The sequence below is a fragment of the Aotus nancymaae genome, unplaced genomic scaffold (assembly GCF_030222135.1).
Source record: "Aotus nancymaae isolate 86718 unplaced genomic scaffold, 86718_ANA_hifiasm-v0.15.2.pri h1tg000030l, whole genome shotgun sequence".
Lineage (NCBI taxonomy): Eukaryota > Metazoa > Chordata > Mammalia > Primates > Aotidae > Aotus > Aotus nancymaae.
The window spans coordinates 24,384,882-24,411,744 of record NW_026988443.1 but is presented as its reverse complement, the minus strand read 5'-3'; the positions used below and the strand labels follow the sequence as shown (position 1 = coordinate 24,411,744).

Genomic DNA, 26,863 nt, shown 5'->3' with positions numbered 1-26,863 from the left:
ACCTGAGGTGAGGGGTTCAAGATCACCCTGGCCAACATGGCAAAACCCCATCTCTACTAACAAAAATTAGCCACATGTGGTTGTCCATGCCTGTAGTGCCAGCTGCTCAGGAGAGGCTGAGGTAGGAGAATCTCTTGAACCTGGGAGGCGGAGGTGGCAGTGAGCTGAGATCACGCCACTACACTCCAGCGTGGGCAACAGAGCAAGACTCTGTCTCAAAAAAAAGAAAAGTAAAGAAAATAGGGAATAGAAAAATTAAGTGACAGAAAGCAATTAACTAAAACTAGTTGTAACTCTGTCCTAGACACTCTTTTCTTTACTTTTTGATGTGAGGGCTTGCTTTCTCTGCCACCTTTCTTTACCTTCTACCTCACTGGATCTTGAACTATGTGGAAATAACACACCAATAAACTACAGATACAGAAGATGAGCTAATTCTGAAGTATGCCTGAGAATGGATTGAACTGAACCAATGGTAAACATGGCAGAAGCCAAGCCTAGATCAATGGGGCATGCAGAGTTTCCATTTCCAAAATGTTCTCCCCATTTCTGACAAAAGGAGGCTTTTTTTCTTTTTCAGGCATCTAAATGAATGCAAGCTAGCAACTTGTGAGACTTCATAGTCAGATATCTTTTAAACTTTTAACATTTTAGGGCCGGAGGTGGTGGTTCATGCCTGTAATCCCAGTACTTTGGGAGGTAGGTGGATTGCCTGAGGTCAGGAGTTTGAGATCAGCCTGGCTAACATGGTGAAACCCTGTCTCTATATAAAAATACAAAAATTAGCTGGGCGTGGCTGTGCACGCCTGTAGTCCCAGCTACTCGGGAGGTTGAGGCAGGAGAATTGCTTAAACCTAGGAGGCGGAGGTTGCAGTGAGCCGAGATCACGCCACTGCACTCCAGTCTGGGTCACAGAGCAAGACTCCGTCTCCAAACAAAAAAACCAAACAACAAAAAAAATTTTAGTTCCTCTGATTTCTAAAATTGTGTGTGTGTGTGTGTGTGTGTGTGTGTGTGTGTTTGCTGTTTTTGATACAGAGTATCACTCCATCACCCAGGCTGGAGTGCAATGTCATCATCTCGGCTCACTGCAACCTCCATCTCCTGGGTTCAAGCAATTCTCCTGCCTCAGCCTCCCAAATAGCTGGGATCACAGGCGCCAATCACCATGCCCAGCTAATTTTTTTTTTTTTGTATTTTTAGTAGAGACAGGCTTTTGCTATGTTGGCCAGCCTGGTCTCAAACCCCTGACCCTAGGTGATCCACCTGCCTCGGCCTGCCAGAGTACTGAGATTACAGGTGTGAACCACTGCACATCTGGACTAAAATATTTTAACCCAACCACTTAAAGTTATATTTAAAATATTTGTCAGGTATTATGGGCAATATAGAAACAAAAAAAATATTTATTCACCATCAGTCTTTGAGATTTTTTATTTTAGCACTTGTCACTCTAGTTTATCTCTTCTCTCTCTCGAAATGTACCCTATAAACCAGCCAAACTAAACTGTTCGCAATTTCCCAAAGTTGTTACTTTCACTTTTCTGCACATAAGCAGTAGTCAATGCATGGAAATTCTGTAAGATTGCTTCAGAGAGTCTGACTTCAGAGCATTCCTGGCTTTTATTATTATAGTATAAGGTAGAAATGATTCCTTAACATATGAGTAAAAGCAGTATTTGGTGGCTGTCTTCTTAGGAAATAATGTCGTTTCCAAAAGAAACTAATATCAATGCATCTTAGTGAGCAACTTTCTTTTTGGATGGCTAGTTGTCTTCATATTCTTTCAAAAAACTGGAAATTAATTATTCATCTTAGTTCTTAATTTTTCATTTTGACATACCTGGGTCTGGAGTATAAGTGAACGGTTGAACATCATGAGATCTTCCAGCATTCGTCACTACATATATTCCCACTGATACAGGCAAAGTTATATGTTGATCATGATAGGGGGGAACCTTCACAATAAGATGATTCTAATACAAAGAAAAGTATAAGAGTTGGAAAATATTTTAAAAAAATTAAATTAAGTATATTTCATGTTAGTTATAAAGTTTAAAAAGTGATTTTTTTTTTTTTTTTTTAAAAGAGACGGGGTTTCACCATATTGGTCAGGCTGGTCTCGAACTGCTGACCTCAGGTGATCCACCCGCCTCGGCCTCCCAAAGTGCTGAGATTACAGGCGTAAGCCACCGTGCCCGGTCTAAAAAGTGATTTTTTTTTTTCTTTTTTTTTTTTTTTTTTAAAGAATGTATCTTAAAGCTCAGGGTCACAGGCATCAGGATATTAATCTTAAGACAGCTTTTAAGGTAAAATCCAAGTGTTTTACAATGGCTTACAAGGTCAAGATCCCTGACCTGTCAACTTCGTATCATTCCCGCTCTTCTAGCTCACTATACTGTAGACACATTGACCTTAGTCTTCTTTTAACATACTAAACTCAGTTTTACCTCAGATTCTGTTTGTTATTCTTTTCAACTGTAATATTCTTCCCTCATCTTCTCAAATGACGAGTTCCTAACCCATTATCAGGTCTGATACAAATGTCACCTCAGAGAAACCTTCCCTGATCATCCTATTTAAAGCAGTACCCCTCCCCAGCCTTATAATCTTGTTTATTTCCATAATAGCACTTATCATCACCTGAAATTACTCTGGTTGATTTCTGGTTTCTCTCCAACCACAAGAATGTAAGCTCCATGAGGATCTAGGCTGTTTTGTTCTTCACTCTGTCTCACTTGTATAGTACCTTACATAAAATATACACAATTATGTTCACTGAATAAAAGAATGAATTATGAGAAAAAATATATGCCTACCAAGGGCAAAGTCAGTTACCATATATTCTGTACCACCTCAGTGTGAGATGTACTTCACAATGCAGTTCACTACTCCTAACCACATAATTCTCATTTTAAGTCCAACTGGGTTCAGTTTATCCACATCTCAGTAAACCAAAGATGTTTTTAGTTGGAATAGTGGCGGAAGTATCCTTATAAGAGAAAGGTAGAATTCATAAACGTTTCACCAGTACTCACCCAAGGGGATTATATCTTCTTAGCTAGAAATATGAACCATATTTGACTTTTTTCTTCTTCCCTAGCTTATTATAATGGTAAGGGGTATTATAGGGTAGTGATTACGCTTTTTTACTAATGATCTGATTTACAGGAGGCCAAAGCTGACAGCTGAGGGTGATGTGAATTTGATGACATTTTAAATTAAGTTAGACTATATAGTTGGTCGACTCAGTTGAACAGAAAACATGCGACAAATGAGATTAAGGTCAAGGTTTCCATTTCTGAGAATTTAATTTGTTTCTGAGCCATCTTAAAACACTCTCTGAAATACAGTCACATTATAAATAAAGAACTAGGCCGGGTGCAGTGGCTCATGCCTGTAATCCCAGCACTTTGGGAGGCCAAGGTGGGTGGATCACTTAAGGTCAGGAGTTTGAGACCAGACTGGCTAACATGGTGAAACCCTGTTTTTACTAAAAATACAAAAAATTAGCAGGGCATGGTGGTGTGCACCTATAATCCCAGCTACTCCAGAGGCTGAGGCAGGAGAATTGCTTGAGCCCGGGAGGCGGTGGTTGCAGTAAGCCAAGATGGCGCCACTGTACTCCAGCTTGGGCAACAAGAGCGAAAAACAAAGGAAATGAAGAAACAAAGGAGGGAAGGAGGAAAGAAAGAAAAGGAAAGAAAAGAGGGAGGGAGGGAGGGAAGGAGAAAAGAAGGAAGGAAGGAAGGAAGGCAGGCAGGCAGGCAGGCAGGCAGCCAGCCAGCCAGCCAGCCAGCCAGCCAGCCAGCCAGCCAGGCATGGTGGCTCACGCTTGTAATCCCAGCACTTTGGGAGGCTGAGGCAGGCTGATCATCAGGCATTTGAGACCATCCTGGCTAACATGGTGAAACCCCCCGTCTCTACTAAAAATACAAAAAATTAGCTGGGTGTGGTGGCACATGCTTGTAGTCCCAGCTACTAGGGAGGCTGAGGCAGGAGAATTGCTTGTACCTGGGAGGCAGAGGTTGCAGTGAGCCAAGATTGTGTCACTGCACTCCAGCTTGGGAGACAGAGTGAGAGTCTGTCTCAAAAAACAAAAACAAAAACAAAAAAAGAGGAAGGAAGGAAGGAAGGGAAGGAGGGAGGGAGACAGGCCAGAAAGAAAGACAAAAAGAGAAAGAAAGAAAAAAGACAAGAAAGAAAGAGAAGAAAGACAGAAAGAATGAACGAACAAATGAACTGGCTAGCTCCTAATTTACGGCATTAACAGAATGCCTCCTAAGTTAGCCATCTCAAAAAAAGAAAACACATTCTTTAAATAGGTGGAAAATCATGTACAAATATGCATACATCCACATTATGAGGCAGGAGCTATATCTAAACGCATACAAGGTTGTAAAAAAAAATGTACTGGTATTGATCAAATTTCTAAGAAACAGAGTTACTAAATCTTGTCTATCCTCATTTTTACTCTGCTGTTGAAGCAGTCTACCTAGAGTTAAGGAGATTGGTGGATGAACAGCTTGTGACAGCTTCTACTCTTAAAATTACTCGGCAAACTCCACAATTCAAATTATTCTTTTGAATAAAAACTTTTTTCTTGCCAATTAGTAACAGGATTAGTATCTAAAAATCAGATGCATATTTTATCAAAATACTTTACTTCACTTGCTTTGGAGAGCATATTTAAGTAAAATTAATTTTGAAGCCTTTTAAAAACCAAACGAGCCTAATTTGCTACTAATTCTTCAAACTTCCTCAATCTGAATCTAGAAATTCTACAACTAATCTGAATTAAAAATTAGGTAAACTGTGACTCATGATCAAAAGCTTTTTCTTTTTTTTTTTTTTGAGATGGAGTCTCACTCTGTTGCCAGGCTGGAGTGCAGTGGCGTGATCTCAGATCACTGTAGACTCCGCCTCCTGGGTTTAAGCGATTCTCTTAATTCTCTTGCCCAGCTAATTTTTTTTAGTAGACACAGGGTTTCACCATGTTGGCCAGGACAGTCTCGGTCTCTTGACCTCATGATCTGCCCACCTCAGCCTCCCAAAGTGCTGGGATTACAGGCATGAGCCACCATGCCTGGCAAAGCTATTTTCAATACTCTCTCATAAATTAGGTCAATTAACTCTCACTGAGCTAGGAATACAATACATACAAAACATACAAAGGGTTAGGAGGCGTTTGGAGCAGGTATAAGGCTCTTTGGGATAAAAAGAGGAAAACAGTTGAATTTTAATTTCTTTTTTTCTTTTTTTTCCCAAGACAGGGTTTCACCATATTGGTCAGGCTGGTCTCAAACTCCTAACCTCAGGTGATCTGCCCGCCTCAGCCTCCCAAAGTGCTGGGATTACAGGCATGAGCCACCGTGCCCGGCGAATTTTAATTTCTTAGAAAGATTTGCTTAGATTCAAAATAACTTTTTCCTTAGCAGATAAGCTTTTTCAGAGTGTGTCAGCAATGGTGCTAGATATCTTTCACTCTCCTATGAGATACTTTTTCTTTGTCACATTAATTTTACAGTTTGGAATATACATATACATAAACATAAAAATATAATTAGACTTGACCAAAGACCCACTACAAAATTGCTATTAGAACCGATGAAAAACATAACCTCTAAACTTTCAAGTCTTTGTTTAGTCTAGTTGTTCCTACAAATTCTTCTGAGGATCTGTTTTTTGTACTTCTTTCAAGAATTTTCTTTCCACATTTATACTATCTTCCCCTGAGCTATCCTTTTATGTATATTTGTATATATTATAAAGATTGAATATCCCTTTAATGTACAGTCTCCTTATCTATATTATTTATCATAAGAATAACAATTATAATAGAGCATTACAAGCAAGGGAGTCTACATTAATCTAACCAACATGTCAAGAAACAAAACATGTTCATAGCATACAAAAGTACTGCATGAATAAATTAAGTTTCAGTTAGAATTAAAACTCTAGGTATTTAAGGTCCTGGCTGAAATTAGGGTTTGAAGTATCTCAGAAAGAACAAATGAACCTTACTTAGACCACAGAGTCACCCATCTTTTTCTTCAAGGTGAATAAAATGAACTAAAAAGTTTTTCTTGTGTGCCTATTAAGTGTTTGGTATTATAAGGAACACAGAAAAATTATCATACATTGCCTCTAACCTCCAGGAGTACTCCGGAGGAAGCTATTGTTGGTTCATGCGAGTGGAGATGGTCTGATCAAATATAAGAAATAATAAAATATTAGAGAGAAGGAGCCTCAAATAATCCAATGAAACAGCTTATCGTACAAATCAGAAAATTGGGGCACAAAAGTTACTTGTCTTACTTAGTTAACACAGATTGCTAATGACAAAGCAGGTATTAGAACTTTAGTTGGCCAGGTGTGATGGCGGTAATCCCAGCACTTTGGGAGGCCAAGGCAGGCAGATCACAAGGTCAAGAGATTGAGACCATCCTGGACAACATGGTGAAACCCTGCTCTACTAAAAATACAAAAATTAGCTGGGCGTGGTGGCACACGCCTGTAGTCCCAGCTACTCAGGAGGCTGAGGCAGGAGAATCGCTTGAACCTGGCAGGCGGAGGTTGCAATGAGCCGAGATCACACCACTGTACTCTAGCCTGGGCGAAAGAGCGAGACTTCGTCTCAAAAATAAATAAATAAATTAATTAATTAAAAAAAAGAACTTTAGTTAAGACTAGTCTGACAATGAACCCTAGGAGATATTGCCCAATGATCTGTGTGACAAAAGGAATGTTTGTTTAGTCCTACTATCTCTTTTCCACAACATGTAGTAGCATAAGGCTAGAGGAAAACTTGCCACATAGCATTTGTTTAGGTATATAGGAAGCTCCACACTATAAATACTGTGTAGGAAATAATTAAATTTACCCAGAGAGGGTTCTGGTTTTTACCTTTTTGGCTGCTAGGAGTTGATCTCTAGGTTCCTGCAATGTCTTGTGTGACAATGATCTTTACTTGAGAGCTTTGGTCACTGGACAGTCTAACAATGTGATTTATAGCAGAGGCTTTGGAATACACCATATCAATTCCAACCTCATGGAAGTGAAGACCAAAGGTCAGCTGCATGGGCAGTATATGATCAGGTCTGAAATAACAACTCTGGACACCAAAGGCTTGGGTAAGCTTCCCTGGTTGGTAATTCTCTGCATATTGTTGTTATGAGAATGACAGAAGGTTCGTGGCCGGGACACTCCTAGACCTTGGTTTATGCATCTCTCCCTTTAGCTGATTCTGATTTCTATCCTTTTGTTATAAAACTATAGGCACTAACTATAGCACTTTCCAGAGTTCTGTGAATTGTTACAGGAAGTTATCAAATCCAAGGGGACAGTGGAAAAAACCACTGTTTGAGCCACTCGTTCAAAAAGAGGGTGACCTAGGGACCTCTGAACTTGTGTCTCGTGTATGAAATGGGAGCAGTCTTGGCTGTGCCCTGAGCTTTGAGTCTGGCAATATATTGGATACAAGTTTAAAATTTTATTAGGTTTTCAAAATAGGAAAACAAGGAAATTACAAACTTTTTGGACAAAATGGCTATATATTGTCCATTTTTTTTGCCTCGTCTATTTCTCTGCCTTCCTTCATGTGCTCTTTTCTAACCCCATCAGCTTCTTGCACTAAATTTTAGGCTTTAGGTAATTTACACATTAGCTTGTTCCTATTTCTCTCTTCTCTCTCTCTTATCTACACCTGTACATACTACCTTTTCTGCATGTGCCTTCTAACTTGCTTATAAAGTTGGACTTCTGTTCGTCTTAATTTCTATGGGTTTGGTCCTATCTGCTCTAAATACTAATTCCTAAGTCAGGTCTTGATCCTTATTTTCAAGTTTTCATTGTTACTTAGAAAACAATACATGGTGAGGTCTTATAGACTCTTTAATTAATCAGTGTAATGAGTGTTTCTAAACACAAGGTTTAACAAACATAGAGCACCTGAAATGTTAACAGATTCTCAATAAATATTGGTTTCCCTTTTATTTAACTATACAGTGGAGTAAGATTATCCAAATCCTCAGAGAAATAAATATTAGGAAAGAAATGTTTTGTTTATTAACAATTAAAACATTTGCTAATGCTCCTAACTTTTTAAAATAGAGGTGGTCATGTTTAGTATTAGGAAAATAATTCTATCTCAGTTAAAGAAACTCAAGAAAGAAACTTTAAATGATTCACATCACTCCCATACGAAGAAGAAATTTAATCTATTGATTCAAGAAATTTTCAGAACAAAACTGAAATGCTCAGAGAGTAAACACAAATTATAAAAAAGCTTAAATTATACCTGATGAAATAATTCCATGTCAATTTCAGCTTCTGACTTCCAAGAGTTTTCATCTGATTGGGAAAAAAAGGTGATTTATTAAATTTTTGAACTTTTTTTTTTTTTTTTTACTCTCTATGACTATATCCACATAACAAAGTGAAAACATGCAAATATCTATACCACAAATATGCCTACTTACCAGAAACATTTTCTTGGAAAATAACTTTAGTTCCTTTCAGGAAGTTCTTGCCAATTAAAAACACTTCTTCTTCTCCTTTCACTGAACAGCTATGCAAGCTTTTCTTTAAGATTTCTGGAACTCCTGCTGGCTGAGCTGTGGATATACATAAGCATTCTATAAAAACAATCACCTAAACTTATTTCTTACCTAAAATCAACTCGCAATCATCCAGTTCTATGAGTTGTCTTTGTTGAAGGAGGGGCAGTAAATATTTTTACAGTAATACAATTATCTGGAAAGGCTCTAATTCTTGCCCTATTGACATCAGGCTTGGCCATGTGACTGGTGTGGATAATCAAATGTGAACTGAAGTAATATGCCAAGTCCAAGTGAAAGCTTTGAGAGCCATCACATGGTTCTACCAACTCTGTTGTTGTAAGCCACTGAGTTTTGTTTTGTTGCTTTTTTTAAAATTAAGAGTTATTACAGCATCATTTAGCCTTCAGATATTGATACAAAGTATCCTGTCTTTGTTAAATACAGGTTGAGCATCCCTAATCCAAAAATCTAATTTTTTTTTTTTTTGAGACGAAGTCTCACTCTGTCGCCCAGGCTAGAGGGCAGGGATGCAATCTTGGCCCACTGCAACCTATGCCTCCCGGGTTCAAGCAATTCTCCTGCCTCAGCCTCCTGAGTAGCTGGGATTACAGGAGCGTGCCACCACACCTGGGTAATTTTTATATTTTTAGTAGAGACAGGATTTCACCATGTTGGTCAGGCTGGTCTTGAACTCCTGACCCTGTGATCCACCCACCCTGGCCTCCCAAAGTGCTTACAGGTGTGAGCCACCATTCCCGGCCAAAAATCTAAAATCTCAAATGCTCTAAAATCCAAAACTTTTTGAGCGCCAATACAGTGCTCAAAAATTTACACACCTGGGCCAAGTGCGGTGGTTCACACCTGTAATCCCATCACTTTGGGAGGCTGAAGTGGGAGGATCACTTGAGCCCAGGAGTTCGAACTAGCCCGGACAACAGTGAGACATTGTCTCTACAAAAAAAAAATCAAAAAAATTAGCTGGGTATGGTAGCATACACATATAATTCCCAGCTACTTAAGAGGCTGAGGTGGGAGGATCACTTAAACCTCTGAGGTCAAGGCTGCAGTGAACCATGATTGCACTGTTATGTGTAAGAAAAGGATTGCTTATCGGTAGCATATAAATTCAGTGGCAGGTGAAACCTCGTCTCTACTAAAAGTACAAAAATTTAGCTGGGTGTGGCGGTGGGCACCTGTAATCCAAGCTACTTGGAAGGCTGAGGCAGGAGAATTGCTTGAACCTGGGACATGGAGGTTGCAGTGAGCCAAGACTGTGCCACTGCACACCAGCCTGAGCGACAGAGCAAGACTCTATTTAAAAAAAATTTAAGGCCGGGCGCGGTGGCTCAAGCCTGTAATCCCAGCACTTTGGGAGGCTGAGGCGGGTGGATCACGAGGTCAAGAGATCAAGACCATCTTGGTCAACATGGTGAAACCCGTCTCTACTAATACAAAAAATTAGCTGGGCACGGTGGCGTGTGCCTGTAATCCCAGCTACTCAGGAGGCTGAGGCAGGAGAATTGCCTGAACCCAGGAGGCAGAGGTTGCGGTGAGCTGAGATCACGCCATTGCACTCCAGCCTGGGTAACAAGAGCGAAACTCCGTCTCAAAGAAAAAAAAAAAAATTTAAAACTTAAAACAATAAAAATAAAAATAAATTCAGAGTCAGGAATGACAGTGATGCCAGATTATTTACAAAGATGGCTGAAACAGTGACACCTTTGCTTTTTGAAACTTTACTGTACAAAATTATTTAAAATATTATATAAAATTACCTTCAGGCTTGTGTATACGTGTATATGAAACATAAATGACTTCTGTGTTTAGACTTGGGTCCCATTCCCATGAAAACCTCATCATGCATATGCAAATATTCCAAAGTCCAAAAAAATTCAAAACCTGAAATATTTTGGGTCCAAAGCATTTCAGGTAAGAGATATTTAACCTGTTTGTAAATGATAAATGCCATTTTCAGCAATGCTGGGGAGCTTAAAAGAAACAGTGAATGTACAAACAAATACACTGGCTGGGTGAGTTTGCTCACACCTGTAATCCCAATACTTTGGGAGGCCAAGGAGGGTGGATCACTTGAGGTCAGGAGTTCGAGACCAGCTTGGCCAACATGGTGAAACCCCATCTCTACTAAAAGTACAAAAAATTAGCTGGGTATACTGGTGAATGCTTGTAATCCCAGCTACTCAGGAGGCTAAGGCAGGAAAATCACTTGAATCTGGGAGGCAGAGGTTGAAACCGGGAGGCAACTGCTTGAACTTGAGATTGCGCCACTACACTCCAGCCTGGGCAACAAGAGTGAAATTCCATCTAAAAAAAGAAACAAAAACCAAAAAACAAATATTGTCTAGAACCCACAGGGTTAATGTGTGAACAGAATGGAAAGGGTTATTGGTCATACACTGACAATTATATATTCTTTTAGATGAAGAATTAACAAAATCAGTTTATTTAAAGGTAACTTTTTGGAGTAACAGGAAATAGATATTTGTTTTTTAAAAACATTCAATAAAAATATGACATATGCCGGGCGCGGTGGCTCACGCCTGTAATCCCAGCACTTTGGGAGGCTGAGGCAGATGGATCACGAAGTCAGGAGATCGAGACCATCCTGGTCAACACGGTGAAACCTCGTCTCTACTAAAAATACAAAAAATTAGCTGGGCACGGTGGCACGTGCCTGTAATCCCAGCTACTCAGGAGGCTGAGGCAGGAGAATTGCCTGAACCCGGGAGGCGGAGGTTGCGGTGAGCCGAGATCGCGCCATTGCACTCCAGCCTGGGTAACAAGAGCAAAACTCCGTCTCAAAAAAAAAAAAAAAAGAAAAAGAAAAATATTACATATATTGTTCTGATAAGAAAATAAAAGGTACAAAATTACATTAATATATTATGTTAGAAAAATGAAATGTAAAGTCTAGAACCTTTCCCTCCATTTTCAAATAATGTATGGAAATTCCACTTCACTGATTACTGGTAAAACTTTTTCCCATATCTCATTTATCTGTTTATGTGTCAAAGGCATAAGATGGCCAAATGAGACCTCAAAGGTTTAGAATATATTTATCTTCTACATATTTGTATTTACATTCCAGAAAGAGCAAGTTTCAAGACAATTTAACCTTTGGGCTTTCTAAAGCTCCTTTCTTTGAAAGACAGACTCCATATTAAAGAGCACTAAAGTCAAGATTATTTAAGCATTAACTGTTTTATTTTATTTTTATCTTTATTTATAAGCTGACTCTTGAAAGGAATAACGCTTAAAAACACAAAAAAAGCAAACACCTTTTTGATGTTAGAAAAACTATGTGCTTTTAGATGCTTTTCAAATAGCAGTCTTAAAAATAAAGTTAAAAAAAGAATGAAAACTGAAAAATAAGCAAATATTTCAACCTGTCAAAAGAATAAATAAGGCTTTGTAAGAATGTCTAGTAGAAGTACATACTTAATAGAATATTTTAGAGTACAACGCCTACATCTGATTATGTAAATTACTAATCCTATCCAAAATTTTAAGAGAGGGATAGTTTACTTAACAACATCACCCTTGCCCTATAGTTGTGGGATAGGTAGAAATATGAGTAGAAAATTCTTAAATTCAGAGTAATATTTAATTTAGTAAGCTTGGATAAAATCTAATATATATTATATATAAGAAAGCCATGATTAATTCTGTCCTATTAAAAACTACTACAGAAGGGTAGATAGGAAAATTTTTTCTTTTCTCTTTTTTTTTTTTTTTTTGAGTCAGAGTCTCCCTCTGCCACCAAACTGGAGTGTAGTGGTAAGATCTCGGCTCACTACAATCTCCACCTCCGCCTCCTGGGTTCAAGTGATTCTACTTGCCTTAGCCTCCTGAGTAGCTGGGATTACAGGTGTATGCCACCACACCCAGCTAATTTTTTTGTATTTTTAGTAGAGATGGGGTTTCACCACCTTGGGCAGAATGGTCTCAATTTCTTGAACTGGTAATCTGCCCGCCTTTCCCTCCCAAAGTGCTGGGATTGCAGGCATGAGCCACCGCGCCCAGCCTTTTTTCTCTTTCAGAGACTAGTTCAACAAGACCTCACTCTGTTGCCCAGGCTGGAGTGCAGTGGTGTCACCATAGCTCACTGACTGTATCCTTGAACTCTTAGGCTCAAGTTATCCTCCCATCATAGCCTCTCAAGTAGCTGGGTCTCCAGGCACATACCACCATGCCCAGCTAATTTAAAACATTTTTGTGTGAGTGTGGAGATGGGTTATTGCTATGTTGCCCAGGCTGGTTTTGAACTCCTGGCTTCAAGCAATCCTCCTACCTCGCCCTCCCAAAGTGCTGGGATTACAGGTGTGTACACCTGCACCTTGCCTGTTATTTTTTTAAGAGATGGGTTTGAATCCCAGCTGGATTCAAACTCCTGAGCTTGATTGTTTCTCGTTCCTCAGCCTCCCAAGTAGCTGGGATGACAGCTATGTGCCACTGTACCTGACTGAAAATTGATATTCTTAATTTGACATAACATAACAAAGTAATATAAACATACGTACCAAAACAAAAAACATATATACCTATATTGTCTGGAGAACACTAAAGATGTTAAGAATGTAAAAGGGGATGATCTTCTATCCTCTTAAAAACAAACAAGACAAAGCATCCAATGGCCATTGTTAAACCAACAATTAGAAGTAAATTTTTTAAAGCCACAAAGTACTGCATGAATCCTGGTATTAGCAATTCTTTCCACTGAGTGTCTATAGAATGAAGATTAAGTATCTGTTTCCTCTTCTCCCTTCCAACTCTGTCACCTTTTGGCCCCTCTTTCCTTTTCTACCTCTCTCTCTTTGTGTTTCCTTCTATCTCCCATTCCAATCCCAAATCTTCACACTAACCAGTTTCCTTTTTACCTCTCATTTTACTCTAACCGCTTAAACCTGCCAAAACTTTTATATTCATGGAAATAAATACAAGCCAGAAACTTATAATGGAACAAACATTTTAAATTTTTTTTAAATAAAAAGATTTTTTGGGTCCTGTGTTTTGCTGTATATTATTTTTATGTTTATTCATTTCCTCCCATATCCAGGTCCAAAAGTCTAAGTTCAAGCATCAAGCTTCCTAAGCGGTCAGGATAAAATTCAAATTTATTTTGCTGAACACACAAGTCTCTTTATGAAAGAGGTGTGGCCTACCTCTGTAACCTCAAATCTTACCACTTCATCTTGTATACCTTTTTGTTCCAATCACATCAAACTTTTTTTATTTCCCCCAAAAGAATCATACTCTTTCAGGGAACATATTTATACATGAATACCTCTGCCCAGAATGACCTTCTTCTAAATCCCATTTTACTTGTTTTACTTCCATTTGTCTTTTAAGACAAGATGGCATAAGTTTTATCATCTATGAGCAGTCTCAATTAGAAGCTCTTACTATGCTTCCACTGTACTTTATTCACTCATCTACTATATAGTATAGTATCTTTCTAGAACTTTATAATACAATTGGAAGCTTATATAATTTTTATATACAATAAAAAAAAAATAGAGAGATGGTCTTGCTTTGTTCCCCAAGTTAATCTCAAACTCCTGGGCTCAAGCGAACCCCCTTCCTTGGCCTCCCAAAGTGCTCTAATTACAGGTGTGAGCTACCACGCCTGGCCTATATACAATTTCATATACACATATATGGAAGTTAATGTAATTTTATAGTAAAATTAGACATCTCCTTGCCTGTTTTTCTGCTAGCCTGCTAAACTGTAAGCTCCTTAAACTATCATCTTTATTTTCAGAGTTATGCACACTGTAACTATCCACTGAATTAACTAGGAAGCTTTCCAAAAACAAACCATCAATTGGCATGTCTTTTTGTTTGTTTGTTTTAATGCACTACAGGTGACTTTGACCTATACTCAGGATTGAGAACCACTGCATTTAATTTATGTTGAATAAATGAGTGACTGAACGAGCAATGAGGCACTACTTTGTTGTCAGAACACAATACTGTTTCCCTGAACTAAACTGTAGCCTCCAGTAATTATAACTGTTAAAAAAAAGTAGGCTAGAAACAATAAATGAAAAATTAAACAATTTCCTTTTTGTTTTTAGAAATAGGGTCTCTTGCATAAGCTGGAGTGCAGTGGTGTGATCACAACACATGGCAGTCTCAAAACTCCTGGGCTCAAGTGATCCTTCTTGCTCAGCCTCCTGAGTAGCTGGGACTACAGGCACATACCAACATGCCTGGCTTTTTTTTTTTTTTTTTTTTTTTTTTAATCTTTGTAGAGACAGGGTCTCTCATTATGTTGTTCAATACACTTCCATTGTAAATTTCTGGCTTGTGTTAGTTTCCATGAATAAAAACTTTTGGGCAGGTTTAAACAGTTGGAGTAAAATGAGAGGTGAAAAGAAAGTTGGTTAGTGAGAAGAACTGGGTTGGAATGGGAGACAGAAGGAAACAGGAAGAGATGCCAGCCTGGGCTGGTCTCAAACTCCTGGCCTCAAGTGATCCTCCTGCCTCAGCCTCTCAAAGTGCTGGTATTACAGGCATGAGCCACCGCACACAGACTTCTTCTTTAAAAAAAAAAAAAAGAGAGAGAGGGGAGTGCTGGCTGAGGTGGTTCACGCTTGTAATCTTAGCACTTTGGGAGGCCAAGGTGGGTGGATCATTTAAGGTCAGGAGTTCAAGACCAGCCTGGTTAACATGGTGAAACTCCATTTCTACTAAAAATACAAAAAAATTAGCCAGGTGTGGTAGCACACACCTGTAATCCCAGCTACCTGAGAGGCTGTGGTGGGAGGATTGCTTGAACCTGGGAGGTGGAGGCTGCAGTGAGCCAAGACTGCGACACTGCACTCCAGCATGGGTGACAGAGCAAGACTCAAATTAAAAAAAAAAAAATCATTCATTCATTCATTTTTGTAGAGACTAGGTCTCACTATGTTGCTCAGGCTGGTTTTGAACTCCTGGCTGCAAGCAATCCTTCCACCTCAATTGGGTTTCCCGAAGTGCTGGGATTACAGGTGTGAACCACTGTGTGCAGCCTTGAACAACTTCACTGCCTGCCAAAATTTGCTGACTGATCTTATTAATACAAACATTTTTAGTAATATATCATAAATTGTTTTTAAAAATAGGTCAAATAGGTCAGGTGCAGTGGCTCACGCCTGTAATCTCAGCACTTTGGGAGGCCGAGGTAGGTGGATCATTTGAGGTCAGGAGTTCAAGACCAGCCTGGTCAACATGGTGAAACCCCATCTCTATAAAAAACACAAAATCAGCTGGGTGGTAGTGGCAAGCGCCTATAAACCCAGCTACTACAGAGGCTGAGGCATGAGAATCACTTGAGCCTGGGAGGCGAACATTGCAGCGAGCCAAGATCACGCCACTGCACTCCGGTCTGTGTGACAGAGTGAGATCATGTCTCAAAAAATAATAAACAAACAAACAAATAAATAAATAAAATAGGTCAAATAAAGTGATTAAGGATCAGATACAAAATGATCAAGCTGAAACAAAACTCATTTACCTTCAATATTTCCAGAAAAATGATGTTAAAATAGGGAGAAGTATAGAGAAATGTTGAAAAATAAAAATCTGCCTTCTGTGAGTCATATGACAGAAATTCAAAGAAATGTTAAACAAGAAACTTGTCTACTATATGATCCAGGAATTCCACTCCTAGATATCTACCCAAGAGAACTGAAAACATGTCCACACCAAAACTTGTACATGTCACAGCAGCATTATTCGCAATAGCCAATGGGTGGAAATAACACAAATGTCCATCAATAAATGATAGGATAAACAAAATGTTGTATACATCCACACAATGGAGTATCATTTAGCCACAAAAAGGAATCAAATATTAGGTTGATGCAAAAGTAATTGCGGTTTTTGCAAGTAAAAGGAATGGCAGAAACTGAAATTACTTTTGTGCCAACCTAATACACGCTACAACATACATAAAACTTGAAAACATGCTAAGTGAAAGAAGCTGGGCAAAAAGGTCACATATTGTATGATTCTTTTCATATGAAATGTTCAAAATAAGTAAGTCCACAGAGACAGAAAGTATTATACATTAGTGGCTGCCAGGGACTAGGGTGATGGGGGAGTGGAGAGTGACTGCTAATGGGTATATACTCTCTTTCTGGGGTGGTAATAAAAATGTTCTAAAATTTGATAATGGTGATGGTTGTAGAACTTTGTGAATATACTAAAAACCACTTAATTGTACAAGTTTTAAAAGCTGGATTTTGTGGTATGTGAATTATATTCTCAGTAAATCTGTTACAAAAGAAAAAAAGAAACTGCCACTTATGGGACAGAAAGCATTAATCTGATTATATCTAAATTTAAATTAAGTAAATAAATGCCTATATAACAACGCTCTACTAATAAATTATAAGCAATATAAATTTAAAAGTATATCCACTGTTATGTTATAATCAGTCAAAATAAAATCCTTCCTATATTCTATAGTAGACACCAGCTCAAATTAAAGGGATGTAAAACTACATTCAACACCTTCATAATAAATGGCATCTGCAAAAGTAAATGGAAGGAACAACATAAGTATTCAGTAAAATCTCCTAGTAGAAATCAAAATCTACTCTCTAAATTGATAAAAACTCTAAATTATAGAACATAAATCTCCTAGGTAGAGGAAACAGTTCTCTAAACAATAATTTTATACTATAATACAGTTTAATATTCAAAGACCATAACTACTATGAAGTGGAAGCTAAACTTAGTTTCAATACTGCAATTTAAGTGATTGCGGTGGCAATATAGCACAGTGGCTAAAAGCAGAGGCTTCGTTTGAATCCTGGTCTTCCAATTTATTAGCTATGTGATCTTGAGGAAGTTATTTAATATCTCTTAAGTCTCAGTTTCATCAAAATAGGATGGAATCCATTAAGGTGACAGCTAAATGATATAATGCTTACAAAGTAGTAAATACAATCCCAGGCACATAGAAGTTTAAAACATGGGAGTTTTTATCATCAGTTATCTATGGCTTCCACTACATGCTGCAGCTTCTTAGAGCTTTCATAGCTATCTCAGACACTAGCTCTCATATAAACCACAGACACAGACCAGCTTCCTAGGAAGTATATAGTCTTTGCAATGTAAACATAACATTATCATTAATAGTGATAATTAAGAAATGATAATAACTGCAGATAAAAATGTTTTAAGAATCACATTTTCGATTTCTTTTGTATTTTCTACTATTTTTAGCTGAATATAGTCATTCTTTAACAATACCTTAATGAAACAAGAAATAAATGAATGAACAAAATAAACAAATGAAGAAAGCAGCAAGCAATGAAATAAAGTGGGCAACCATTTCCCAGTCCCTGCTAAAGCAGTATGATGTGAACTATCTAAGCATCTGTTGGCTGTGGCCTTTAGAGGGTGGCTATGATCATACTTGAGGTGTTAGGTCATGTAAAAGAACTGCATATGCCCCACTAAAACTGGAGCTCCATCCTAATAATATTCAAGTTGAAGTGTATCATGAATTATAACAAATTCAGAAATTGAGCACCCTAATAAGAAAAGCTTTACAATTCAACAAATCCTCTACAGATTATTTATTCTATCTCTACCTGAATGTGATGGAATGAACATGGAATCCACGCACTTTAAAAACAGTCTATTTTATAAGTAAACGTTACCTATGTAATATCCTAAGGAAACACTAGTATAAAAACAAAGTTTTCATAACAATGAAAAATAGAGAAATCAAACTGAGTTCTTTTGAGTGCAGAAAGATATTTCTAGTGCTTTCTTTTTAAAATTAAGGTGTTTGCTAAGCTAAATTTCTGATATGAATTAAAAGGAAAAATATGATTTACAAAGGCTGAATAATTTAACAATTAAATTAATAAGGCTCTGTAACTGTCTAAGGAACAGCAAGTCATAATACCCCTAATAACCCAAAAGGAAGTCCAATTGAATGGAATAATGACTACCTTGCTCTTTTGAATTCAGGTATAAGTTGTGAAGAAGCAATGCTAAAAAAAAAAAAATCCATAATGAAAATCTTCTTAAGAGATTTGAAAAGAGGCCGGGCACAGTGGTTCATGCCTGTAATCCCAGCACTTTGGGAGGCCAAAGTGGGCAGATCACTTGAGGTCAGGACTTGGGAGACTGGGAGCCCGACAGAAGACCGGCTTGGCCAACATGGAGAAACCCCATCTCTACTAAAAATACAAAATTAGCCAGGCATGGTGGGGCATGTCTGTAATCCCAGCTACTTGGGAGGCTGACGCAGAAGAACTGCTTGAACCCGGGAGGTGAAGATTGCAGTGAGCCGAGATTGTGCCATTGCATTATGGCCTGTGTATCAAGAGCAAAACTCCATCTCAAAAAAAAAAAAAAAGAAAGAGAGAGAGATGTGGAAAGGAAAATTTTTCCTATTTATTACTTGTAACAATAATCATTAGAGAGAAACTACAACTATGGTGAGACATATATAACAACATAATTGAATTTACACACACAAACGTGCACACATCATTTTCTGTACATGCCAAGGTTAGTGATAAGAATTTCATTTTCCACCCCCGACAGTATACTATAGTATTATAATTAGTAATCAAAACAACTGACATGTTGTTATTTGCAAAGTTCTGCTTACCTTACTCATGTTCTAACACAAAACAGAGTTAGAACCATAGTGATTTACCACACAGTGAAGATACCTGGAAAATGTTTTGGCTTTGTAATTTACTTCTGAAACCTGCTCAAATGAAACCTGCTCAAATACTTTTTCTTTTTTTCTCTTGAGACAGTCTTAGTCTGACACCCAGGCTGGAATGTAGTGGCATGGTCAAGGCTCATTGTAGCCTTGACCTCCTAGGGCTCAAGTGATCCTCTTGCCTCATCTTCTCAAGTAGCTGAAACTATAGGCATGAGCCATCACACCCAACTAACTGTTATTATATATATATATATATATATATATATATATATATATATATATATATATATATTTTATTTTGTAGAGACAGGGTTTTCACTACATTACCCAGGCTGGTCTTAAACTCCTGGGCTGAAGTGATCCTTCCACCTCGGCCTCCAAAAGTTCTGGTATTACAGGTGGCAGCCACCATGCCTGGCCCAAATTACTTTTTATATCAGAATGTTAATGATAATAGGAAACTACAAAATGCTCCACACCTTTGAATTGTATCCCAATTATTCACCACTAGTTTAGTATAGAAAATCTGACTACTGCTTTTAAAATATTTCAAATTTTGCATGATCACAAGCTGGAGTATGTGAAATCATCTAAAATTTAGAGATGTCTAAAAGATTAACAGAAAATGAAAGGAACTCCATATGTTTAATATTTCTACATCTTCTTACTTACTACACAAAATTGGAGAAGAGGGTGTTTGCAGTGTCAGGGTGGAGCCGTCTTTCCTTGTGATATTAACTCGAAAAACCAATCTGGCACGAGTGCTTTTCTTCTTGGAACCAGCAATTCCTATTCTGGCTTCAACATCAGCATTCCTCAATTTCAATATCCCTACACAATCCACCCTAATACAGAAAAAAATATATAAAGGGACATTTTGTTATATAAATAGTATGATGTCCTTAAACAACAAGTGTGTTTTTAAAAATTTTGCTTATCTATTAATTCTGTGAATATGTAATAAAGTCACAAAGTTCCAAGTTCAAAAAGTACCAAGGGTAAATTCTAAACATTCATTGTTCCTAATACTGTCAATCTTTTGTTTATAATAATAAAGATGAAGCAAAAAAAATTAAAATCACTATTTTAAAATCTGAACGTAAGTAATGGCTTGTAAGACATCTTTTTTTTTTTTTTTGAGATGGAGTCTCACCCAGGCTAGAGTGTAGTGGCCTGATCTCGGCTCACTGCAACCTCTGTCTCCTGGGTTCAAGGGATTCTCCTGCCTCAGCCTCCTGAAGAGCTGGGATTATAGGTGCCTGCCACTATGCCCAGCTAATTTTTTGTATTTTTAGTACAGATGGGGTTATACCATGTTGGCCAGGATGGTCTCGAACTACTGTCCTCAAGTGATCCACCTGCCTTAAGCTCCCAAAGTGCTGGGATTATAGGCATGAGTCACCACCACACCCAGCCAGGGACCTTTTTTTTTTTTTTTAATACATTTAATCTCTTTCTTTACAGAGCTAATTCAGAAAATAGAGAAAATGGACTTTACTTTTAAAATTAGTAGCTGCCTCCAGAAGGATGGAATACTAGACAGCCACTAAAAAGTATGTTATCACATTGAATGATATGTGAAAAATGCTCATGATATGTTAAGTAAAAAGCAGATTACAAAACAATGGGTACAGTACTTTGTCAATTTTGTCCAAAAAAGACTACGAAGATAAACATTAAAATAATAGTTATTTCTGGGAAGTTGGTTTTTATTTATTTACATTTTATTTTATTTTTGTGAGTCAGAGTCTCGCTCTGTCACCCAGGCAGGAGTGCAGTGGCGCAATCTCAGCTCACTGCAACCCCTGCCTCCTGGGTGCAAGTAATTCTCATGTCTCAGCCTCCTAAGTAGCTGGGATTACAGGCATGCACCATCACCCCAGCTAATTTTTGTATTTTTAGTAGAGCTGGAGTCTCACTATGTTGCCCAGGCTGGTCTTGAACTCCTGGCTTCAGTGATCTGCCCACCTTGGCCTCCTAAAGTGGTGGGATTACAAGCATGAGCCACTGTGCCTGGCAGGAAGTTGGTTTTTAAAGGGCATGTTTTTCGCTTTTTATTACCCTGTGTATTCAACTCTTTTTTTTTTTTTTTTTTTTTTTTTTTTTTTTGGAGACACCATTTCACTCTTGTTGCCCAGGCTGGAGTTCAATGGCGTGATCTGAGCTCACTGGAACCTCCACCTCCCGGGTTCAAAGCAATTCTCCTGCCTCAGCTGCCTGAGTAGCTGGGATTACAGGCACGTGCCACCATGCCCAGCTAATTTTTGTATTTGTAGTAGAGACGGGGTTTCGCCATGTTGGCCAGGTTGCTCTTGAACTTCTAACCTCAGATGATCCACCCACCTCAGACTCCCAAAGTGCTGGGATTATAGGCATGAGCCACTGCACCCAGCCCAACCATGGGAATTATTTATCAAAGGGTAAAACAGTTAATTTTAACCCATTAGCAGTCTGAAGTAATGTCTTTTTTTATTCATAATTATTTAAAACATTTTAATAAAATACCCAAAATCTTCTATACATTAGAAACTGAACAATTCTCCTGCCTAACACAAGAGTGTAATATATAATGAAAAAATTATTACTAAGTACTTACGCCAGTGTCATGTTGTTGCTAGGATCAAGGCCAACTTCTATAACAGTAGTGCCTTCAATGTCCACTTCTTTGCAAGGAGTTGTATTTCGTCCAGTTACCCTGCAGGCCTGATAAAATCCATGTGGTTTCACTCGTCCAGAGTCGTTGCCCACAAACACTTGCAACACTACAGGTTCATTGTGGCCTTCCAGCTGAAATCAGAAAACATGCAGCAGAAACACTAATTAGCATTACAAATAATCTAATTATAAAATCAAATATTTAAGACCAAATCCTCTACTTGTAACTGGATTACATTTAAAAACATTTAAATCTTCCAGAAAAAATAGAGGTAAAACATTTTCACAAAAGAGCTGGCTAAATTTCTGAAGTCATAGTTTTAATTCTGTAATTTAATTATAAATTTAGATGTTAGATGATAAATTATCATTTATAATTTATTTGTACAAGCAGATGAGAATGAATACACAGTACTTTAGGCAGCATTTGGGTTACTCAGGACCTACCATCATAACTAATGGAAATACTTACAAACCTGTGTTGGTGGCATCATCATCATTATGAAATGAGAGTACATATACCAAATTTTTATTCTAACTAAAGCTACTTCAGTAGAAAAGTACAAGTGCAGCTATATGAGTAACAGGGAAATTAAGCTCATTTTCATGGACTAGATACATACATATAACATCATTAAATCCTGAGCCAAAATATTACGGTCTGAGAGGCTGCTAGTTCAAACAAGGATCTATGGATGACTACAGGTCACCAGCAAGCCTTCATAAATTAAATTATAACTTGTATGCTGAAAAATAAATAAATATTTAAAACAGGACTTGGGAACAAGTGTTTCCAATCCTGATTCTTGATAAGATTTATAGTTAAACATTGAAACCGCTAATACAGAATGCAGACAATTACAAAGTAAATTGTACAATGCATACCAAGTGCTTAAAAAACTGACACACCTTTTCTATTCCAGTACAGTTGTATCTCTGTAAAATGGTATAATGAGGATAATAAGCAAACTAGTCAAATTGCTGGTCAGCAGAACCTAGATGAACAGTGTCTGGCACATAGAGGAGTGCAGTATTTGTTTTTTTTGTTTGTTTGTTTTGTTTTGTTTTTTATCATAGCAGCAGCCAACTAGGAGATTTTTTTCTTGTCTATGAGTGCAGTATTTGTAGAATGAATGACTAAACAAACTTTTTTTTTTCTTTTTTTGAGATGGAGTTTTGCTCTTGTTGCCCAGGCTGGAGTGCAATGGTGTGATCTCAGCTCATTGAAAACTCCGCCACTCGGATTCAAGTGATTCTCCTGCCTCAGCATCCCAAGTAGCTGGGATTACAGGCATGCACCACCGTGCCCGGCTATAAATAAACTTTTAAGGTCAATTCATTCCCTACCATAGTTAAGCAATTAATCTAACAATACTTCTAACTAGACAAAACATAACTTAAAAGTCAGGGCAATTCAGTTAAACATAATGACCAAACTACCAAAATATCTGGCTAGACAAATATTTACACAAAGCATAACATAAGTTTCTCACTTGCCTATTACCTGTCCTGGGTTTGAAGGATTGGGTGTGGGTTAAGGTAGTAGCTAGGAAAAGGGGTAGACAGGATATTGTACACATGACTATTAACCAACCTTATAAATGGTGGCAGACACGTTTCCCGATTCAGAGTTTCAATCATAATTTCATTCAAGTATAAAATGAAAGGCAGTCCAACTCTGCTCCAAACTTAAAATACTGTTCAACTAATATATTTATACAAATTGTATTTAATAAGAATCTACCATGTGATTAGCCAAAATTCCTCCCTATTTAGTATTTTGCAAAGGGTAGGGACACTTGTTAAGTCCTCTCCCTATTCCCCCATTTTTCTGAGGCTTGTCTTAAAAGACAAATATTCTTTATAACAAGATATCCTAGGTGCTAACACTTAAGTCTCTTTTAACTTTTAGTCTCAACCTTTAAAAAAATGTAAGACTCAATTGATATCCCATTTTTTTTTCTCATTTTCTTCTTTCCCCCTGTACTTCAGTATATACAAATGGTATTCTATTTCTTAAACTGAAGACTTAAAACCAATTCTTTTCTCAGTCCAATAGTCCTGATTACTATAATCATCTCAAAAACCTTATTTTCAAAGTTTTTAATAATTTCTACTATATTTCTTTGAATTCACCTTAATATTTCTTCCTCCAAGTCAAGCGAATCACTTGAGATCAGGAGTTTGAGACCAGTGTGGCCAATATGGTGAAATCCTGCCTCTACTAAAAATACAAATATTAGCTGGGCCTGGTGGCACACTCCCAGATACTCTGGTACCTGAGGCACAATCGCTTGCATCTGGGAGGCAGAGGCTGCAGAGAGCTGAGATCGCACCACTGCACCCCAGCCTGGGCAACAGGGTGAGATTCTGTCTCAAAAAAAAAAAAATTCTTTCTAAATATAAAGTTTGGGATGAATCTAATTCAAATAACAAATATGAAGGAAGAAAATTCGTGATTGAAAATACTTTACTTTTCAGGACATATTCTCATTTCCCTTTACATTTTAGCTAAAATTCAGATGACAAATAAAGTAAATACCTTTACTGTAGGAAAGCCTTGCTGTGTTCTGTCTTTTACTGAGCCACGGCTGCCCTCAGTAAGGTACCGAGCTCGGTGCTGTGTCTCAGGTTGTACAACTATCTTCAGCTCCTTTCCCTCACTTTTAACAGGATATTGTCCACACAACATAGGGCTCTTCTTTACACCAGTTCCTTTTTGGTTTTCCAATGTTCTGAGAAATCAGAGCACAACATGGAGAAAGTATCAAAAGGAGTTTTTTGACAAAAAAATAAAAGTCATCTAAGGCAAAGGAAGAAACAGAACTGGCAATAATAGTAAAAACAACTATTTAGCTTACTGGCAAAATAAAATATTGCCTAAAGGAAGATACATAAGCAAAGTATCTTAAAAAGTTTTATTAAAAGTTTATTATATGATACAAAAATAAGAGAAAGTAAGTTTGACAGAAAAGAAAACAGATGTGTATGAGTAGTAGGAGGAAGGGAGAAAGATTGAGTGCAATAAACTGAGAATAACAGCAAAGAATAATGTCACTATGACCTTTTACATTGCACTTCAGTCAAAACAAGATTTAAAAATTCCATGTATGCATTCCATATATAAATTCCAAATTCTATATAAAGCTATAAGACTACCTACTGTTATTTTTTAATTGCAAAGCAAAAAAAAAAAGAAAAGAAAAAGAGGGTAACAAAAACAAAAAACAAACCCAAAAAACCCCTACATACCCCCATACAAAATGGCCTACAAACCACATGAAGGTATATGTAGCATATTCTTTTGGGTATCCTTCTCAGTAAATTAAAGTGAAGAAATTATAATAAAAGATTAGTGATTCAATTTTTATTGGGAAATTAGCTTTATTCTAAACAATCTTTTCTAGAAGTGTGATTTTTCAGATTATTTTTATTTGTGATTAGTTAAGTAATTAAAGCCCTCAATAAAATTTTACAATCTGGGTTTTACAGCACCAGCATTATACCTTTTACTTTTTTTGAGATAGAGTTTCGCTCTGTCACCCAGGCTGGAGTGCAGTGGTACAATCTTGGCTCACAGTAACCTCCACCCACTGGGTTCAAGTGATTCTCCTCCTCAGCCTCCCAAGTACCTGGCATTACAGGTGCACGCCACCATGCCCAGCTAATTTTTGTGTTTTTGTTAGAGATGGGGGTTTCACCATGTTGTCCAGACTGGTCTCGAACTCCTGACCTCAGGTGATCTGCCTGCCTCAGCCTCCCAAAGTGCTGCATTAGAAGTGTGAGCCACTGTGCCTGGCCCTTATTTTTTTAAGTTATATTTCTAACATTTATTTATAATGCATTTGCTATGTAGAGTATATGTTCAAAGAAAAACAGTATCCCAAATGGTGGCTATGACTTCAGGCAAACACATTTAATCTGTAAAATAGTTAAAGCAATGCAAATACATGATAAACATAAATAGAAAATAATATTGCTAGTCATCTTTCCTTCTGAGCAATGGTGTGGTGGCTCACGTCTGTAATTTCAGCCCTTTGGGAGTCCAAGGCAGGTGGATCACCTGAGGTCAAGAGTTTGAGATCACCCTGGCCAACATGGTGAAACCCCATCTCTACTAAACATACACAAAATTAGCTGGGTGTGGTGCCAGGTGCCTGTAATCCCAGCTATTCGGGAGGCTGAGTCAGGAGAATCACTTGTACCCACAAGGTGGAGGTTGCAGTGAGCCAAGATCACACCATTGCACTCCAGCCTGGGCAACAAGAGCGAAACTCCGTCTCAAAAAAAAAAAAAAAATTCATATATGTTTTTAAATAAAGTCAGGGCCATAGCTTTCTCTGTGACTCTCCTAGTCCTAAGTTTTGACTCACATTGAAGATCCAGGAGCCAGGTGACTGTGGACAAAAATCTCCTCTAAAAACAACCAGATCCCAGAAGGAATATTATGACTTCAAACACAGAGGTGCTAAGCAGCCTTAGACCTGGCTCTGATGTTTACCCCTCCAGTTGTAACCGAGATACTGCCCCAATCATCAAGAACAAAGTGAGGAAAGGTAGTATCTTCAATGGAATTGGGGAGTAGGTTGAATCCTTTGCTAGGAAAATGGCCTGAAGAATGGAGGAAAGAAAGAATGAAAAACTAGCACAGGAATTCAGTAAGGCTGACAGATAAGAGGAAAAGTTCTCAAGCCAAGTACTGTGCTTAACCATCTTCATATTCCCTGAACCTTGCACAGTTCCTGAAACATAACAGGTGCTGAAGAAATGTTTGTTAATGAAGGCAAAGAAGAAGAAGAAAGGGACAAAGAAAGGAAAGCAGAGGAAAAAAGGAGTTTCTGTAATAGTAAGATGAGAAAGACCTGAAACCTAAGATGAGAAAGGTCCTAAGTGGACAAGAAATACCATTCATGTAAGTTTGACATAAGTCAGTCAAAGATTACAT

The 26,863-nt window shown here is 37.8% G+C and overlaps 1 protein-coding gene across 5 annotated transcripts in view; it reads right to left on the bottom strand.

The window, feature by feature from the left end:
• The window catches only part of NFAT5 (nuclear factor of activated T cells 5), a 131,041-nt gene that overhangs the window by 24,672 nt on the left and 79,506 nt on the right, over positions 1-26,863 (bottom strand). For all 5 annotated transcript variants that reach the window (XM_021672552.2, XM_064383244.1, XM_064383243.1 and 2 more), the window contains 6 exons: positions 24,461-24,653; positions 21,860-22,050; positions 19,936-20,108; positions 8,481-8,615; positions 8,300-8,352; positions 1,844-1,976 (listed from right to left, as the gene is read on the bottom strand). In XM_021672552.2, coding sequence (XP_021528227.2) covers positions 1,844-1,976; positions 8,300-8,352; positions 8,481-8,615; positions 19,936-20,108; positions 21,860-22,050; positions 24,461-24,653 — 878 coding nt within the window. The remainder of the gene's footprint in view (positions 1-1,843; positions 1,977-8,299; positions 8,353-8,480; positions 8,616-19,935; positions 20,109-21,859; positions 22,051-24,460; positions 24,654-26,863) is intronic.